At 37.8% G+C, this 19,167-nt stretch overlaps 1 protein-coding gene across 7 annotated transcripts in view; it reads right to left on the minus strand.

The window, feature by feature from the left end:
- Nucleotides 1–19,167, minus strand: part of PPP1R9A (protein phosphatase 1 regulatory subunit 9A) — a 186,082-nt gene that overhangs the window by 31,309 nt on the left and 135,606 nt on the right. For 4 of the 7 annotated variants that reach the window (XM_067470295.1, XM_067470291.1, XM_067470290.1 and 1 more), the window contains 5 exons: nt 16,713–16,942; nt 14,100–14,196; nt 13,395–13,566; nt 1,644–1,801; nt 860–1,148 (listed from right to left, as the gene is read on the minus strand). In XM_067470295.1, coding sequence (XP_067326396.1) covers nt 860–1,148; nt 1,644–1,801; nt 13,395–13,566; nt 14,100–14,196; nt 16,713–16,942 — 946 coding nt within the window. The remainder of the gene's footprint in view (nt 1–859; nt 1,149–1,643; nt 1,802–13,394; nt 13,567–14,099; nt 14,197–16,712; nt 16,943–19,167) is intronic. The other 3 variants (XM_067470294.1, XM_067470293.1, XM_067470292.1) reach the window with 1 other exon arrangement.

A 19,167-nucleotide genomic window follows, 5' to 3' on the forward strand; every position in this document is an offset into this window, starting at 1 on the left:
GAACCAAATGGGTTTACCAATGTGTTCATTCATCATTCAATAACTCAATAAATAGACCAGTTCTCATTGGGACTAACCAATAGGATTCAGCCTTAGTGTGTAGCAGTGGTCTCTGCATTTGTGAAGAAATCAAAAAGAATTCTGGTATTCTTAATCTAAAGAGCTGTCCTATTCAGTTATTCACAGGATCACATACTTTCATTATCACTCTTTTTTTTTGTTGGTGGAAACAGATACAGACATAGAGTCTAAGATCATGCAGAGCACCTACAAACTGCAGAGGCTCGCTGCCTCTGATTATTACTCTCCCCATTAAGGTTACTAGAATGAAGGGAGCAGGCCTAGCTTGCTCCCTCTGATCACAAATTTATTTCAACTCCTCTTTCAACACATGAATAGAGGTGTTATATGTTTGGAATCCCAAAAATGCTTCATTTAAATCTTCCAATCTCAAAATAATTGAGCCATTCAAAGTATAATTCTCGTAAGTTTAGGTTTTTTTTCCAATTGGACTGAAGGAAAAAATCTATTGAGAAGAGTAATTTTAAAACACACAGGATGACAAAGAAATCCTTCTCAGGACCCTTCCACACAGCCCTATATCCCAGAATATCAAGGCAGCAAATCCCACAATATCTGCTTTGAACTGAGTTATCTGAGTCCACACTCAGAAAATGTGGGATTTCCTGCCTTGATATTCTGGGAAATAGGGATGTGTGGAAGAGCCCTCAGACACACTGAACAACACAACAAGACTGCATCGACGCTTGAGCAAATAAGCGCTAAATCTGAAATGACATGAAAACTAAAGACATGCGGTAAGAAAATGGCTGAGCATCATGTACATCTGCAGTTATACCTTCATGACGGAAGACATTCCGGCTGTTTGGGTGGTGCACAGGTGACGCTTCATAGCTCTGGCAGGATTTGGAAGGAGAGGAGAGTGGAGTCCCTCCATGCGAACATACAAAACTCAGGTCCTGCTGTTCTTTGCCCTGGTTTCCAGGTATGTTGTCAAATGCAAATGTTGCGCTACCCACAGGGGAAAGGGAGGACGCACCAGAATCTGATGCTGGTGAGGATGTTCTCACACACATGGGAAGTTGTGATTTTGTAATGTGTGTGGGGCTACCATGACCGTACGACGGCTGTTGATAATAAGAGATCATTAAACAGATTACGGCATTCAGGAATCAATCAGAACAACATAGCTTGAATGTACCATCCTTTTTCAAGCACTCGTTTTCCATCTCGTATCTGCTTTCGAAGTACTGTTCCTATAATTCTACATTGTTAAGATTTTATCGTTCCATTTTAAACATTTCTTTTGAAGCATCTGACATCTTAATGAAGTACCTGCTAAACGCAAGTTTTATTTTGTCTGTTGGAATAGTCAAGGGAAAATGTAGTGAAAGACAGCACATTGCCACACACAGAAAATTGAATCAGAGGTCTTGAGAATGCTGCAAGAAAACAGATGGTTTACCTCTGAATAGAAGAAAAGGTGAACAGCTTCTTCATTGTAAAATGTCAACCGCATATGAGGGAATATAATCGACACTAAAATGTATTCATAGAAGTAAACAAAAGCTGGGCAAAGGTAACAAATCATGAAAAGATGACGAAGAATGAAAGTAAGTCACCTTTCTTTCAAGGCTGTCCTCTCCATCTGTGGAGCTGATACTGTCATAGAGTCTTGTTCTGGTTGGTCTTGACCTTTTGTTCTTTACTGAAAGCTGTACACGAGTCTTCAGCGCTTTGGAGTCCAACCTTTCTGTCTCAGGGACCGCTTCATTAAAATCTTTAGTCAGGAAAAAAATCATGAAATATATTAAGTGACCCAATGTTAAAGCATATGGTACACTTTTCTATGCACACTGAACCTTTATTTAGACGCATGATAAGTCTGATGCCACGCTCTTATGCACTTACATAATTGTATAGATGGAACCATTTACAAACCTTTAGAAATATCAGAAAACATTGAAAGCTCAGATGGCTTATGCAAAGTTAGTGAATAAGCAATCACGTTGAAGTTTCATGAGTTGACTCTAAACTGGGCAGAATTTGAAAATACTTATGTTGACAATCATTAAATAGCATAAGGTTCTTGTGGGTTTTTTCGGGCTATAGGGCCATGTTCTAGAGGCATTTCTCCTGACGTTTCGCCTGCATCTATGGCAAGCATCCTCAGAGGTAGTGAGGTCTGTTGGAAATACATTGAATAGCATCTTGCAACCTAATATTCAATCAGTGATTCTCAATCAATATCTTCCCACAGACACTAAGAAGCAAATGCCTGGGTAAGTAAATCAGAATTTACTCTGAAATGAAACCAGCATTTACACAATCTAGCCCCCCAGCATAGAGGACTCCATAACTTACGGCCCATCCAGACAATACTTTTATCCCAGGAGCTTTCGCAGCAAACAGGAGGCCAAACGCCATTCCCTGTAAATGCGGAAGCAATTGTTACAAAAGGCAAAAAACACGAGATATCGTGGTTTTGAGCTGAATATGTGGATCGTCGCATATCTGTATGTCCCTGCAATCAGAAATCATAGGATTTTTTTACTGGGGTTTGTTCCCGGATTTTAGATGTTTGTTTCTGATTGGTCAGTTCCTAAAAAGAGGATGACACTTGAGTAGAAAACTTTCTTGGTGTGCCAGAAGCATCATGAAACGTGGGGAGGGCACAGTTTCTCTGGTCAGGACAAAGAATTGAATTTTTGCAGTGATTCACTGCAGTGATTCTCCACATATCCACATCCTGAGTCAAAAACTGGGGAAGTTTCCAGTGAAAGTCCCATGGTGGCCATCTTGGGAGCCTATAAATCTCGCAACAAAGCATCAAGTCTGGACAACAGAGGCAGAAATTCCAGGATCAATAGGTCTCTATGTGGACCTCTCCTGAAGTCCCGGGATTTTTTGCCCGTTTAAAACCCGTGATTTAGTGCTGTATGGAAGTGCCCTCGGTTACCTTCAAAATGTTGATTAGCACCAGCCACCAAAGCCAATGGTTGATGGGAATTGTAGTCCAAAAAAATATAGGATTAGCTTATAGAAGGATGACATGATGATTAATGTTCAAAGAAATCCTCTACTTTGTCATGATTCCTAAAACTATATCCATCCAAAGGTCTTAGCAGCATGCCAAACATTTTTTATCTGTAACTTATGGAATGGGTAGATCAGGAATAAAATGATCCATGACTTTTTCTGCTACATAGCCATTATTCATATATAGCATCATACATGTAAAGAATTACAGTTATCCATTTGGAAGTGGCAAAATATACCATATTCTGCAAAGACAGAATTTGTTTTGAGTACTTCCTCTAAAATTATGTGCTTAATTTTTATTGCAATTTCATTTTAAATATTCATCTAGGAGTTGCTCATATTTTAGATATTTTTCATTGTTATTATTACAAACATATTTTATTGTTTTCAAGGGGGGAGGGTTGCTGTCATCTACATTATTTGTCTACTGTTTATAATTTGCTCTATCTTCTAGAATCGGGCAGCCTTTTCTTCACCGGATTATTATATCAGCCATCTCATACTTGCTGGATGTTGACACAACAATGTACTGCATTCAGAATTGATCCTATCTGTCTAAGTTTTGACAGATAATGCTGAGCTTAACAAGTATTTGACAAATATCTGAACTTAGAAAGGTTGTGGGGTTATCAGAGGTAAAAAACATTCCTGAATCATACTGGATTACAATGTGATGCTGAATCACTTAGCATTTAATACCAGCCTTGAAATAGTGTATGTTGTTAAGGAAAGTGTGCATCAGTAATAATTCAGAATCTGAGCATGGCAACCACATGAGAACAGATTTGAGTGGTCACAATTAATCAAAGCCACTGATGTAAATGGTGATAGATATATCAGATGTTTAATAAAAGAGAACAGCTCATTTAGGTTTTGGATATTATTTATTTATTTATTTATTTATTTTATCATGTCATCAGCAACCAGACATTTATATTACATTTTTAACAAAAACAGGCAAAACACAGAATTCGCAAGCTTGGTAGTTGAATTATTTTAATTAATAATAGCAAATGCATATGCAAAGGCATCTTTACTGCATATGAACAAGCTGCTCTGCCTTCATAAAGTCTGGGAAAGAGAGAGCCAAACAGCTGTAATAAAGTAGTTTCCTCATGCCTTTCATGGCTGGATTAACAGGCAGAAGACATGTATGCTAATATTCCCAGAGGAAAGCAGATGATCTCATATTCTTATCTACTGGAATGCTATCCCACGCTGTATGGCAATGCTTAACTATATCAAGTGTTAAAATAGCCAGCAGTTGCCCTTACTGAGCTTAGCAAGGAACAACAAGCAAATCTTCATGGGCTTGTTAAGTAGCGTTTACTTTATCCTGGTGCACAAGCAATGAACCTAATGGCACAATTCTGTGATTGTTTACTTGGAATATTTTCTGAGTACAATATGGCCATTTATAAGTAAATAAACATAGGATTTCATAACCACATTCAATGTTGTCTTTTTCATCATGACTCCGTTGCACTGTGGAGTCTGCGATCCCTGTGGCTTGCTGAAACTACGGAGAAATGTAGTCTGATACATATAGAGGGTTTTAAGTTGAGAAAGGCTGGATTATGGATCCAACTGCATGTGGATGTGACCAAAAAACCCTATGGAAAAACAGTCTCTTGAACCTAGTGCTCAGGCTTTCTGAATGCAGAACTTTCCCCATGGAAACAAGTATTTATTGTGTGTTTCAATGAACCTGTGGGCGTAACCATCGGAGTCATGCACTTCCAGGGGAGGCCACGGGGGAGGTTCCAGATTGAGCACAATCTGAAGACCTCAACAGCGTATCATGTGGAAGATAACATGGTACATGTTACAACAGCTGTGAAGACAGAAGAAAGCTGCAACAGATTGAGAAGCCACCATCGTCGTGTTAACCACGCCACTGGTTGGGATCCTCACTCTGTGAAGACTGTGTGTTGATGGTCTGTGCACTGACCTCCACACATTAAAAAACTCATGCACAGGCATCTTCCAAGAACTTGGAAGGCCATCATACTCAGACAAGGGATCATCTAAGCTAAGCTATGTAGTAAAGAGAAATGAAGATAGCCTTTTTGCAGAGTGAGAAGGGAGGAAGCACTACTGATTTTATTTAGCTATTTTTAGTAGGCCTATATGGAAAAACCACAAATACTGGAAAGGACGAAAAAGAAAGAAATTAATTAAAAATGCAGTGGAAAAAAGTTCTAAAACTAGCAAGACAGTTAAATGGTAAGTGGAAACAGGAGATGGAGTTGTGATATATTTCGTAGTAATGTCAGGATAACCATCACACATGTGCGCATGTGATATTAACTTCATTGGCAACTTGGCATTAAAACACACTTTGTGGCAGGGATCACAGTTTACCTACAACTTCCCTAGAAGGCTATAGCCCAGATTAGATCCCCTATGCTTCCTACCTAGAGGTTTAACAAATTGCTCACAGAACTACCGATTGCACAATTCGAGCATGCTTCATTTGGCCCTTCATTGTTTTAAGTGTCAGTGAACAGTGAAGAATGGATGCATTGGGACAACACTATCTGGGTGGGTTAGTGATAGATGTACATTCGCTGTGGCTCAAGTCAGTCCTTGGAACAATTACCCTTCTTAGGCTACAACCTTTCTGGAAATTGTAATTTCCCCCCATCTCAATAGTTTCAAGCTGTAGCAAAATCACAACTATTTCAAAGTCAGTCAGATCAGTTAATCCAGCTATGTTAGAATGTGCTTTGGTTCCTTTTAGCAGGTAAGTAAGACAGCTCAAAATCTGAGACCATCTGTCTTCCTGAGAACACAAATGCTAGGGGGAAAGGATGCACTTGAAGGGCCTGTAATAGCATCCTTGTGCCAGTTGTTTGTTACTGTCTTTTGGCAAAGAGGGAAATACAGCTGGAGCAGAGAAAAGAAGAATAGTTAGTATTATTGCCAGTTGTCAGTTTAGTAACAGATCACAATAGGCTTTCAGCAAGTGCTGGAAAAACAGAAATCTAAATGAGTTTTACAGTTGTTGCCTTGTTTAGGGATGTCCAAAGCCCAGGAGATGTAGTTGTCAAGGGGTTATGACATCTCGAGATAGAATTTTCAATATCCTTAATATCATTTAGTACTCCTCAAAAGAGTCCATGATAGGCAAAATGATATAGAACCAATTCAAGAGTCAAATAAGACATGTTAACTGCATGCTGCAAACAGCAGAAAGAGAAGGAAGAGGTGCAACTGGAGAGTGAGAGGAATTATAGTTAATTCACTCAAGCTGTGGTGTTATTGATAGAATTTTTCTTACCAGAGCTAACACAAGATTCAGGAAAAGGGTATGTGATTTTGAATGGGTCCCTTCCACACTACAAAACTGAATTTATATTGTCCTTCCTATCAGAGATCTTAGAACAGCTTACCTGAATGGTCCACACAAAATAAAACTGTAGGCTTTGCCCAGCAGAGAGAGGGTGTGACTAGCTTCATGGACATCCGACAAGTTTTGTACTTCAGGATTACTTTTGCACTACTCAATTGTAATATGACCCCTGTATCCATGGGGATATATTCCTGGACCTTGTGTGGATATGCAAAACTGCGGATAATAGTAAACCCTACTGAAATGAAGGACTACAATAGTAAGAATAGGTATACGGACAATCTACGGAAGGAAAGGAAAAAAAGAAATAAAAAAGAAAAGAGAAGAAAAAACCCAAAAAACTTCAGGTGGTGCTAATGGCGATTGACACAGCACTCTGAGGGCTCTCAGAGGTGCCAGTGTTGCAAGGTGACTGGGTGGAGCATTGGCTCCTCTTCTCAGACGGATCGCGGCTGGAGAAGCAGCAAACCTCATAGAGCCCAAAAACCGACAGCTGAAGAGATTGCCCCCCCCCCCCACGGTGTGACACAGTGTAATGTGTCGACTTCCCACTTAACCAAGGAAACTCAGTGGCTGACCTTCGACAACCATGATGCACGTGTATGTATATAGTTAACTTTGGACTGTTGTATAAATAATTTTTTTTTTTAAAAAAAAAAGCAGTTAGCATAGGATGTGATGAAGTGCTTACGTTATTTTTCAGTGGCTTTGGGAGTTCTGGACAGAATATGCACAGATACCCATGTGTGTTGTGGGTTATATAAGCCCCTCTCTTTCCATTTTGTTGCTCTTCTCCTTATATTGATCTAAATGAAAGATTCACTTGGCAAATTAAGTTAATACTGATTTAACTTGCTGCATTCATCTTGAATCCTCTTTGACTATAAATAATTGCTCCAGCATAATTGTCTTCAGAAGCTAATGCTCTCCTACCCCCTCCTTCTAAATTGAAATCCTCTCTAAGTACTCTTTGTAAGGTATTAAGGCTATTATTGTTTCAAACACCTCATGAAGATCTTTTGGACTTAAGTAACCATAGTGACAAAAGGGTACAGACTGACTGAGGTTATACAACCCCTGGCAATAGTCACAGCTGGCTTTATTAAAACTTATGTTTCTGCTGCACTGTGACTCACCAACCTTATCTCCATATGGATGACATTCTTTTTCTTTCCCCTTTAATGGGAAAAAAGATGATGGGCCTTATCACACTAGAAAAAAAATCCACTTAAAATCCGATTTCTGCCTCCTGCAGAATTATGGGGGTTTGTAGTTTAGAGAGGAGACTTAAACAGACTCATTAAACTACAAACTCCAGAATTCTGGAGGAGGCAGAAACCAAATTTTAAGTATAGGGCCAGAGGTTTAGCACAGCTGGTAAATCATCAGCAATTATAAGATCTATCAACCAAAAGGTTGCAAGTTCGAAGCCCAGAGTTGGTGTGAGCTGCCAACTGTTAGCCAAACTCATTGTTTACCTAAGTAATTTGAAAACAGCTTTAGCTGTGATTAGAGAAATTAGGTACTACTAAAAAGCTGGGGAAGTGTTTTACAACGCCATAAAGAAAAAAGATCAGAAAATGTTGGGTGACCAAAAGGAAGGAGGAAGTTCTGATGGCTCTTCGTCAATCAGGATAAAGCAACAGCACCCTCTGGACTCGAGCCCAACCTTCCATGGCACCAAAAACAGCTGAAACAAACCACCTCCTTCTGTTCTGTTCTGTCTGTCTGTCTATTGTCTATACAAAGTGGCATTTAATGTTTGCCATATATATGTGCTGTGATCCGCCCTGAGTCCCCTTCAGGGTGAGAAGGGCGGAATATAAATAAAGTGTTATTATTTCTCTAGTGTATGTAAATTTGGCTATGATGACTTCTTATGAGACTGCACTCACGTTACAGGATGATGACAGAAACAGATATAAGATTATTCTTGTAGTTAATGTCATCATGATGACTTTGACTTGTCACAACTCTACAAATGAGAGACCTCCATGACACCGTATCCTCAGCTCAGGACTTGAAGATTCAGGGAAATGGCTTCCTTGACTGAGTTTGTCCATCTGAAACAAGGTCTTCCTTTTTCTTTCTGTGTTCTACCTCACCAATGATTATTATCTTTTCATTATAGTCTTACCTAGATTAATTGACTGGCTGCTATCATTGTCTCTTCTTTTTAAAATGTAAACTGAAGCTGAGCATGGGGATAATGCATTATCAGGACTGGGACTGCTATGTATAAGAGGGTAAACTTTTCCCTCGTGTAATAATCTTAGAGCCCTTTCACACTACATGATTAAACTGCCGTTATTCCACTTTAACTGCTATGTCTGCATCCTGAAGCTTGCCGTTTGCTGTAGTCGTTGCTGTTGTGTGCCTCCACATTCTTCTCAACTGATGCCAACCCAAAAGCTGCTCTATCACAGGGCCTTCTTAGTAAGATTTGTTCAGAAGGGGTTTATCTTCCTCTGAGGCTTAAAGAGTGTGACTTTACCAAGGTCATCCATGTCTCACAGACACTCAAACCCTGGCCTCGAGAGCTGTAGTCCAATACTCAAACCATTACAGCATGTGGGCATCCCTTCTGGATTATAGCTTGAATGAATTATTTCATTTCTGTCTGCAGAGTTGCTAATTCCTGCAATTTACCATGAACTTAATAAACTAAGATAAATGTGTTGAATAGAAGTGACAAAAGAGCAAGATTTGTAAATAAATAGCTCCCTCTAATCCCAATTTTGGAAGAAAAAAAAGATGGAGTATAAAAATGATAATGGCATCTTAAGATCCGAGCTGCGGTTAACGCTTGTTTCAAGAAAGTCTATCCTTATTTTTCAATCCACAATGTCTTTCTGTGTGCTGCTTTCCCTCCCCTTTCCTTTTCTATGATCCTAACCACATTACTGTTGACATTCAAAAGTAGTTTTATGTACATTGTGTATTAAAGAAATAAACAGTTGCTTTATGGAACAAAGATGGCAATGCTTTAAAATCAGTGGGTTACGAACACAAGATCATGTGGATCAAAGCATGTATTTTACCTAAGTGAGATGATGGTGGAGGAAAGGGGGGGAAAGCAGATGCACTGATACAGTATGAGACTAATAGCCTCACTCAAGTGGTGGCTACAAAGAAGTGAAGCATGCAGCAATGTATTGTACACCACTCTCCAGAATAAAGAAACACCTCTTCTTTGGACTACAATTTTCAGAGTGATCCCTGTCAAATATTCTGGGGCCTCAATCCAAAAATGAAACTTTCTGAAGCTCTGCCACTTTTTCAAGCAAGTCCTTTGGGCTAAATTCTAAACCCACCATCACAGTATACCTTGTTACCACATCCTGCTTTTGGGCCTCCACAGCTGTATAAAATCCCACATTATCTTTTTTGAACTGGGTTATATGACAGTGTGGACTCAGATAACCCAGTTCAAAGCAGATATTGTGGGATTTTCATTCAGCCTTGATATTCTGGGTTCTGGGCCCCAAGAAAGCTTTGCTACACTACTTTTCACATATTGAATGCTATGAAACATAATCCCCTGGTGTCCAGATTCAGCACCGATAATGTTATTTCATGTCTTCAATAACAACAAATTACAGAAGGCATGTGAAAGTAACTGGGCTACACTGAACATCCTGAGATTGGCTTTCTGCTTTTTTGCTGGGACTCTTCCATCTTTTGCTCCCCTTTGTAACCATTCCTTGTAGAACTACTTGTTGTACTATTGCCCTAGTTCCACTAACTTCCTGATCTAAGGGCCCTTCCACACAGCCCTATATCCCAGAAGATCAAGGCAAATAATCCCACATTATCTGAGTGTGGACTCGGATAACCCAGTTCAAAGCAGACATTGTGGGATTTTATGCCTTGACATTCTGGGTTATTTAGCTGTGTGGAAGGGCCCTGGGAGGCACAAATACAGCCGGAAAGTTAATGGCATTGATAGCAATAGTAATCCTAGCAATACTTCTTAGTTATATTGTTGCATAAATATCAAGCAGGTAACTGCATTATTTGTGCTGCTGATGGACAGGTAATTGCAACAAGTAACTCCCAAGCCAGTGTTCTTAGGAAACCAAACTGAAGGTTTAGAAAATCCTTCTTATTTTAAGGCAGGTCTTTGGTGACCCCTCTGAAACCCCCTCGTGACCCCCACCCCCATGGGTCCCGATTCCCAGGTTGAAAAATGCTGGATTATACTATTCTTTAATAGCCAAACTGATGCAAATGACCATGGCATAAATCCAGTTCTAAATACTCATGAAAGAAGGGCCTTTAAACCAAAACAGCATGTATTCGAGTGGATTTATACGTTCCCATGAACCTGTGATTTATTACAGCTGAGACCAACCACTGCATTCCACTCCATGAAAACAAAAAAAACAGACTAAATCCCTATGTTTGCAATCAAGACACACATAATAAAAATAATGAATTATTTTATTAAAATAAAACATACACTCTATTTACAAAATCTAAGATGTGCTCCAAGCAGCATTTCTGATGTATTATTACCAATGGTTAAGAGAAGATTTCTTCCTGGTGTTCCAACACTGCTATTATAAGATTCATTTTAAAAATGTTGTACACAAAAGCATTTTTCCTATTGTTTGCTAACATTTCTGAGACAACCAGCTGTACTAATATACCGGCTTCAGGCTGGCCCTGGATTCAGAAGAGCATTTTTAAAAGAAATGCTCTGAACAATAAATACTTCCTGCTCCATGTCACATATACCAAATAACACACATGCTAGCTACTAAGATTTCGCCATGAGCCATTTCTTTCCTTCTCTGAAGCAGGAATAAATCATGCTTGTATAATGCTGTCCATGACAATTACCGCCTTCTCATATTCCTGTTCTCACAAACATCAGGGTAGGATATCTATTATCAATACTGCAGGAGAGGGAAAACACCTGAGTGGCGATTCCTAATGCAAATCTTCTTCACGTATATATTTCTTGCATGGAAGAAGAAGAGGAATGACATATTATCTGTGGTTAGTAACACATTTGAGAAGAAATGATTTTTGTAACAGCTGCTTTTTGCCTGGATTGCAAAATGATCTCTTTGACTGGAGGTACCGCAGAATTATATCACTAAGAAAATAATCCCTTGCTGTGTGTGGTTATTTCCCCAAAAGCCTTTCTGTTAGATAGGAAATTTCCAGCTGCTGCTATATTTCTCAACATCATGACGTATCAGTTGACAGGTGCATGCATAAAAATATACAAAAAGTTAGGCCAAATTAGCATATTTTTGAATGGCTTGTCACAATGCCTTTCAATCTGAGCATAACAAGGCCATTTAACACAACGTGCACTCTTGTCATATTTCAATATCCACATTTAAGCATCCATATTTTGGCCTTCTAAGACCAATATAGGCCCCGGAGCATTGTTTCTAGGACCAATTGGTTCTAGGGTTGAGAAAAAATGCTCACATTTTTTATTATTTTTCTGGGGAAAAGACTCAATTTGTTCTCCCCCCCCCCCCCCCCCCCCGCTGGCCCTGGTCTTCACATCTCAATCAACATTGAACCTCAAGAGGTATCCAAATGCATCAAAATCACAACCCTTTAAGTCCAACTTACACTTCTTTTTATTTTTTAAACCAATACAGAAGTGGCTCTCAACCTTGGATCTCAAGATGTTAGGCCTTCAACTCCTGAAAATCCTAACAGCTGGTGAACTGGCTGGGATTTCTGGGAGTTGTAGCCCAAAACATCTGGGGACCCACAGGTTGAGAACCACTGCCCTGGAGAAACCTTGTGGAAGCAGAAAATGACCTGCCCATTTCCCGTTATAAAAAAGTCCCTCCTGGGCCTAAAAGGAAACAGGACCCCCTTCCCACCAAAAACATTTCCTTTTATTTTCAGAGATAGTTGCAAGGGGGGGGGGGCAGTCATGGTTGTCCAAGGTTTTCTGGGGTTACAATCCTGGCCCCCTAGCCTTTGAACACTTGCATATTGGTAGGAGTTGAATTCCACAAAGGATAGGAGATTCACAAAATTAGCTGATTCTCACCAAACGTATGCAGTCATTAAATATTACAGGGAAATTAGTAAAGGGCATTACTCCATATGCATTACCCCTGCCCCCATGAGAATGGTATGATAACACCTGGGATGAGCAGAAATGGCATCTTTCATCTTTCTATTCCACATTAAAAATCATAGATTTTAGGGGGGGGGGGGGGGGGGGCAAATTGTTCATTTTTTCCCTGGCCAAAATCATGTGAAAAAAGCAAACAGAGAAAGTGAATCAACATCCACTGCCTTAAAACCTTTTCTTATCTTACTACTTAAAGATTATATATTTCCGCCCCTCAAAAGCTATGTGTCAATGCCAGCATGAAAACAAGGTCAAAGCTATGAAACCAATTTACAGATTACGGGATAGAACATCTTCCTTTGCACATAGCCTACTTCTATGAGACTGCCCAGGTTTGATCTCTTTTTGTCTGGATCTACACTGGCCTACATTTCAGGATCTGATTCCAGATTATCTGATTTGATCTGGATTATATGCATCTACACTGCTAGATAATCTGGGATAAACAGATACAGGACAGTGTGGAAAGGGGCTATATCTAGGTTGAGTTTTATGTATGGAAATACTATGAATACATGACATTCACAGTTTCAAAGATATAATAAGATAATTGGCTTCTTTTTAGTGCATTAAAAAAAGATTTATTCATTGTCATGTTTGTCTCCCTGCTATGCCAAGTAAAGACAAACAGATATAGGCCATATTCAAGAATGTACATATCTTTTTGTCTTCTCTAATTGTAGGATGTAAATACTGAATAAAACTACGATTAGGTCTGATTAATTAGATATGATTATATCAGATACGGCAATTTGGTCACCACATCACGTATTTGCATTCGGAAAACGTGAATTTCTCCACAACGACATCACACAAAAACAACACAATTATCAGGCTTATCATGTGGGTCAAACAGACCTTGACTTAAGGCATCCAGGCAGGACACTTGTTTTGTATCAAGGTTTTCCATTGCATCTCCTCTTGAGACTTCTCCAAGAGATGTTTGCCTCTCGAAGATGTTATTGTTGTTGTTGACTTGACTTCCATTTTGCTTCAGTAATCTGAACACCTCTGTTTCCAATTCTCTAATCTAGGAGAAATGCGGTCAATATTAGCAAAATTCTGTAAGCTTTCCTTTTCATCAGAAGAGCTGATCAGGAGCTCCCGTGGTGCAATGGTTAAACACTTGTGCTGGCAGGACTGCTGACCAACAGGTCAGCAGTTCAAGTCCAGGGAGAGCAGGTTGCGCTCCCTCTGTCAGCTCTAGCTCCTCATGCGGGTACATGAAAGAAGCCTCCCACAAGGGTGATAAAAACATCAAACATCTGAGTGTCCCCGGGCAACGTCCTTACAGATGGCCAACTATCTCACACCAGAAGTGACTTGCAGTTTCTCTAGCTCCTGACATGAAAAAAAAATCAGAAGAGCTGCCAGAATTATCATCAACACACATTTATTTAGTAACACATACACATAACTGAGAGCTCCTTAACACAGGGATAGCCTTCACACAGTACAACACTTTTCGTTTCTTCAAAACATGTATAAGTTGCTTCTGGCCAAATTGTAAGAAGACAACTAATAATACTTTCACAATAAAAGGAAGTAGTGAAAATGACTTACACGAGCTTGCAAACCTTGAACTTCTAGAAAGTGAGCTTTTTCCAGATCTTCTATTTTTTTTCTTTCAGCTTCTTGTCGCTTAATAAACTCAAGTTCTCTTAGGAAAAAAGGAATAGTTGTTAGAAGAAAAAAAACTCCTGTTAAGTGGCAAGAAGAACCGAAACAATTTGCTAGGGCAGTGCAATTTAATATGTACGTTCCTAGGAAATTGCTATGTTGATAAAAGGTTTTATACTAATCTGATGATAATGAACACACAGTAGCAAGAAGCTAAAAAGAATGGAACAAATATTTCCCCATTAAAATGAATAAGCCGAGGCTGCATTGTGAAAGAGGTCAACTTGAATTATCTCTGGTTTGCTTTATGAAAGCATGTTAATCACTGCAGCTGAAAAAGTGAAACTGAATCGATGTCAGTTAGAAGTACCTTATATATATAAGCCGAGGCACCTAATTTTACCACAAAAAACTGGGAAAATGTATTGACTTGAGTATAATCCGAGGGTGGGAAATGCAGCCGCTACTAGTAAATTTCAAATTAAAAATAGATACCAATAAAATTACATTAATTGAGGCATCAGTAAGTTAAATGTTTTTGAATATTTACATAAAACTGTAATTTAAGATAAGACTGTCCAACTCTGATTAAACCATTATTCTCACCTTTTTCAATGTAAATGTGCTTATGTATCCTTCCAATAATAATAAAGAGAGTAAAATAATAAATGTATAAAAATAATAATAGAGTAAAATAATGGAAATGTATCAACAGTAATAACAGAGTAAAATAATAAATGTAATAATAATAGAGTAAAATCATATATATAATAATAATAATAGAGTAAGGTAATAAATGTAATAATAACAATAATAAATAGAGATAATAATAATTGTAATAAAATAATAATAAAGTAATATAAATGTAATAATAGTAAAAATAAATAGAGTAAAATAATAAATGTAACAACAACAACAACTCAGTAAAATCATAAATAACTTTGACTCGAGCACAAGCCAAGGGTTTTTTTTTCAGCCTTAAAAAGGGCTGAAAAACTTGGCATATATTTGAGTGCATACAGTATATTATATAGGTTGAATGGTCTAATACATAAATGTACATATATAGCTACAGTATTTGTTTATTTTGGTACAATGTTTTAATATTAAAGTTAATGTTTAATTTTTTGCTTTCAGTTTGGTGAGGTCTTGTAACTTTTTAGGGGCACATATTTAAAATATTGCAAGTAAAACTGGTTAATATATGTAGAGAGAGAGAAAAAAAAAAGTTTTAACCTAAAATGGATATATATGTGTATTCTTTGTAAGCTTCAAGCATTAGGACCAGGCACTGTAAGTCCCATTTACTAATTACATGGTTTTACCATCTCTCCAGGTTTACATAATTCAGTAATCCCTATTTTTGAAGCATCACGGGTAATACTCGGACTACAGAGTTATTTGTAACAATTTTAACTGAATACAACAGGAGCTACTCCTCAGTACACATCCCTAAGATTGTGTGAAATATTTTGTTAGAAATGAAACAAAACGTGGTGATTATACAAAGTAAAATATTGTATTTTCATCACAGAGCTTCTAAAAGCAGCATTTTGGGGGGCGGGGAGAGAGGTATTTTGTGGGTGTGAGCGTGTATTTGGGTTTATAAGATCTTTAAGGGGGTACTGGAACCAGTCTTCAGTCTTTAATTCTAATGTATATTATAATATTAGCTATCTATCTAAAAGTAAAAGTACAGTCTGTTTGTTTGTACCACAATGATCGTTGCTAGGTATAATGGCCTTCTATGATGTCACTGCGAAAGAAAGGAGACAGGTGTATGGGGGTGGGGGAGAGGAAGAAAGAAAGAAAAGGAGGGAAAGGAGGAAGAGAAACGGAAAAGGGAAAAGGTATGAAGAGGGAAAGAAAGAGCAAGAAGGGAAAAGAAAGGAAAGGAAGAAAGAAGGGATGAAGGAAGAGAAGCAAGAGAGAGAAAAAAACAGGGAAAGGAAAGATAGAAAGAAGTGGGGAAAGGTGTATGAGGGGAAACAAAAAAAAGGGAAATGGAGGAAGGAAAGAAAGAAAGAGCCACAAAGTGAGTTTATCCACCATTCCCAGTGTTGCCATGGGTCTTTTCGGAGCTGGAGAAGTGAGAAAGTAAGCAGGCAGTTTTGCTTACTTATAAATACCCAAGCAATGTTGGGTATATATGCTAATATTATATATTATTTATATCAGAGATATTACAGAAAACAAGAAAAATCAATGCCATAGAGTGGTAAATTTTTCTAACTTGGAATCAAGGTTTCCTTATGCCATTTCTCCAACACAATAGCATTTTAAAAAGAGTGATGTATGACATTTCTGTTAAATTACCTTAGGGCAGGCAGTGAACTCATTCCCTTCTTACCATCACAATAACCCTGTGAAATAAGCTAAGTTAAGAAAAAGCTTTTTGTCACCCAGCAACCTGTATGTTCAAGCAGAGATTTGAACCTGCATCTCTTCATTCCTAATCCAAAACAGTCTAAACACTATCATATACTGATTCTCCAAATGCACTTAGTATGGTATCTAGTGAACAGAATGAGGTATCAGCTTGAGGTTGCTACTTACTTTTGCTGAAAGTCCTTAATCAGTTTCTTGGCTTTGTTGTATTTCTTCTCTAGGGCCTGATATTGGCTTTGAGTCTCCTTCAGATGTTCATTGACAGTGTGACACAAGGTTTGTGCCTCAATCCAGTAGCTCTCGAGTTTCATCATCCTGTCCTTATTCTCCTCAATGTTCTGCTGAAGTTGGTTCTTCTCCAGCTCCCACCTTACTTTCTCGTTCTCAGCAGCCTGCAGCTGGACCGAGTAAGACAGGAGTATTTTAATTCAGCTTTACTTGACTGGAAACAGTAGAGTGGACAGGAGAAAGCAGGAGGGCTTCACGGACCAAGAGGGGAACTTCTTCCCACAATTTCAAAGGGAGGCATCTTAAATTCTCTAGCCAAGAGTTGCCAAAATAGAACAGTAGCCCACGAATTTTGAGGTTATAGATAGAAATAATATACTATACTATGCTGTAATATATATTTAATAGCTACATGCTTTGTAATAATTTGGTCCTGTATTTAGAACTTCATAAGCCACTTTGAGTCTCCGTGCAGGGAGAAAAAGCAGAGTAGTAGTAGTAGTAATAATAATAATAATAATCTATTTAAACATTTCAAATTAAATACTTTCATGCACTCAAAATAATCTTAGTTCTAGTTTTAAAATTTCTAAATTATTTTGGTTATTTACTTACTCATGTTTATCCCATCTTACTCCCAATATAGGGACTCTCAAGGTAGTTAACAATAATTATAAAACAATGATAACTGAAAACAATATGAATATATATAATACGTACATTAAATATAAATATAAAATAAAATTATCAGTAATTATCAGTGTTTCTTAATACTTAAATGTATATGTTTCTATTCCGACATTTGTTCATTTTTTAGTGCTGGTCAATAACAACAATGAATAAATATATTTATTAGTAATTTAACAGTGTATTTTATATTTGACGTAAAGGCAAAAATCACAAAGAATCAACTATAGATATTATACAATTCATTAAAATTAAAGGAAACTCTGTTGAAACCTGTGATTTAAATTCCACTAATATCTGCATAATAATTTGCTTTATTTAGAAGTCTAGGAAGGGGAACGAGCCTTACACACAATCCAGCAAACTTTAAAAATTTTTTTTTAGAAATAACAGATGAATGCTTAGCTAACAATTGCTGAAGATTATATGACACCAAATTCCACCCACATGGATTTCTGCAAGTAGATCAGATGTGGGGTGGGGGAGAGATTTCTGGGTTAGTATAAACCAAATGGGAAATCAAAAATAAATAAAAGAAAAAATGATGCTGTAGAACAAAAAGAAATTCAGAATTGGATAGGATCAGGGAATTGGATAGGATCAGGGAATTGGATTCAAAGCTGGGCTATAAGACAGGACATTTTTAGATGGAGGAAAAAATTAGAGAACAGGATAGTCCATTTGAGAAGGTGATTAGAAAATGTTTGAGAGAGGAAAAGAAGGTGGCAGGAGATCTGTATGAACAAATCATAAAGGTAAAAGAAGAAATAATAGATAAAAATTTCCAAACATGGAGAATGGACATGGACATTGAGAGGGAAGAAATCCAAAGGCAAATGAGTAATATAGCAAAAGAAAAGTACAATGTATTAAAGAAAACAAGAAGGAAAATGTTACAAAAATTACACAGAACTGGGTTGTTGTAGGTTTTTTCGGGCTGTATGGCCATGGTCTAGAGGCATTCTCTCCTGACGTTTCACCTGCATCTATGGCAAGCATCCTCAGAGGTAGTGAGGATGCTTGCCATAGATGCAGGTGAAACGTCAGGAGAGAATGCCTCTAAACCATGGCCATACAGCCCGAAAAAACCTACAACAACCCAGTGATTCCAGCCATGAAAGCCTTCAACAATACATTATACAGAACTCCTTCACGACTTTTCACGTTTTTTACCAGGGACAAAGGACATGGTTGGGAACAAAGAGGGGTGTTTAATCACATGATATGGAAATGCGATTGAGTGCAAGAATACTGGAGAATGAAGGAGAAATCAATAGAATGTTAAATCTACAAATAATAATAGTTAATAGAAACGTGCTACATGCAAGGATAAAAAGAGTGAAGAATATACAAAAATGGTAGACAGGGTGTGCACAAATTGTTTTAGTGAGGAGTTGGAATGACAAAACAAAATGGACTCTGATGAGTATACAGTTAATATGTTAAATGTGTAAATAACAAATTATAGATAAAATTGAAAAGGTTAAAATAATTAAGTGAATGTGGGAACCAGTTTGGAATTATTTAGAAAATGTGAGAATCATATCCCTAGACTAAGAATTGCTAAGATGTGGAGTGGAAAATTAAGTTTAAGATTGAGATTTCAAATGTAACTTCTGTAACTTGCTGTAAAAATTGCATGTAATGTAATATAATGGTATAGTAGAATATCAGTATTATATAGTAGTATATAATACTGATATTGCAC

The sequence above is a fragment of the Anolis sagrei genome, chromosome 6, assembly GCF_037176765.1.
Source record: "Anolis sagrei isolate rAnoSag1 chromosome 6, rAnoSag1.mat, whole genome shotgun sequence".
Classification (NCBI taxonomy): Eukaryota; Metazoa; Chordata; class Lepidosauria; order Squamata; family Dactyloidae; genus Anolis; species Anolis sagrei.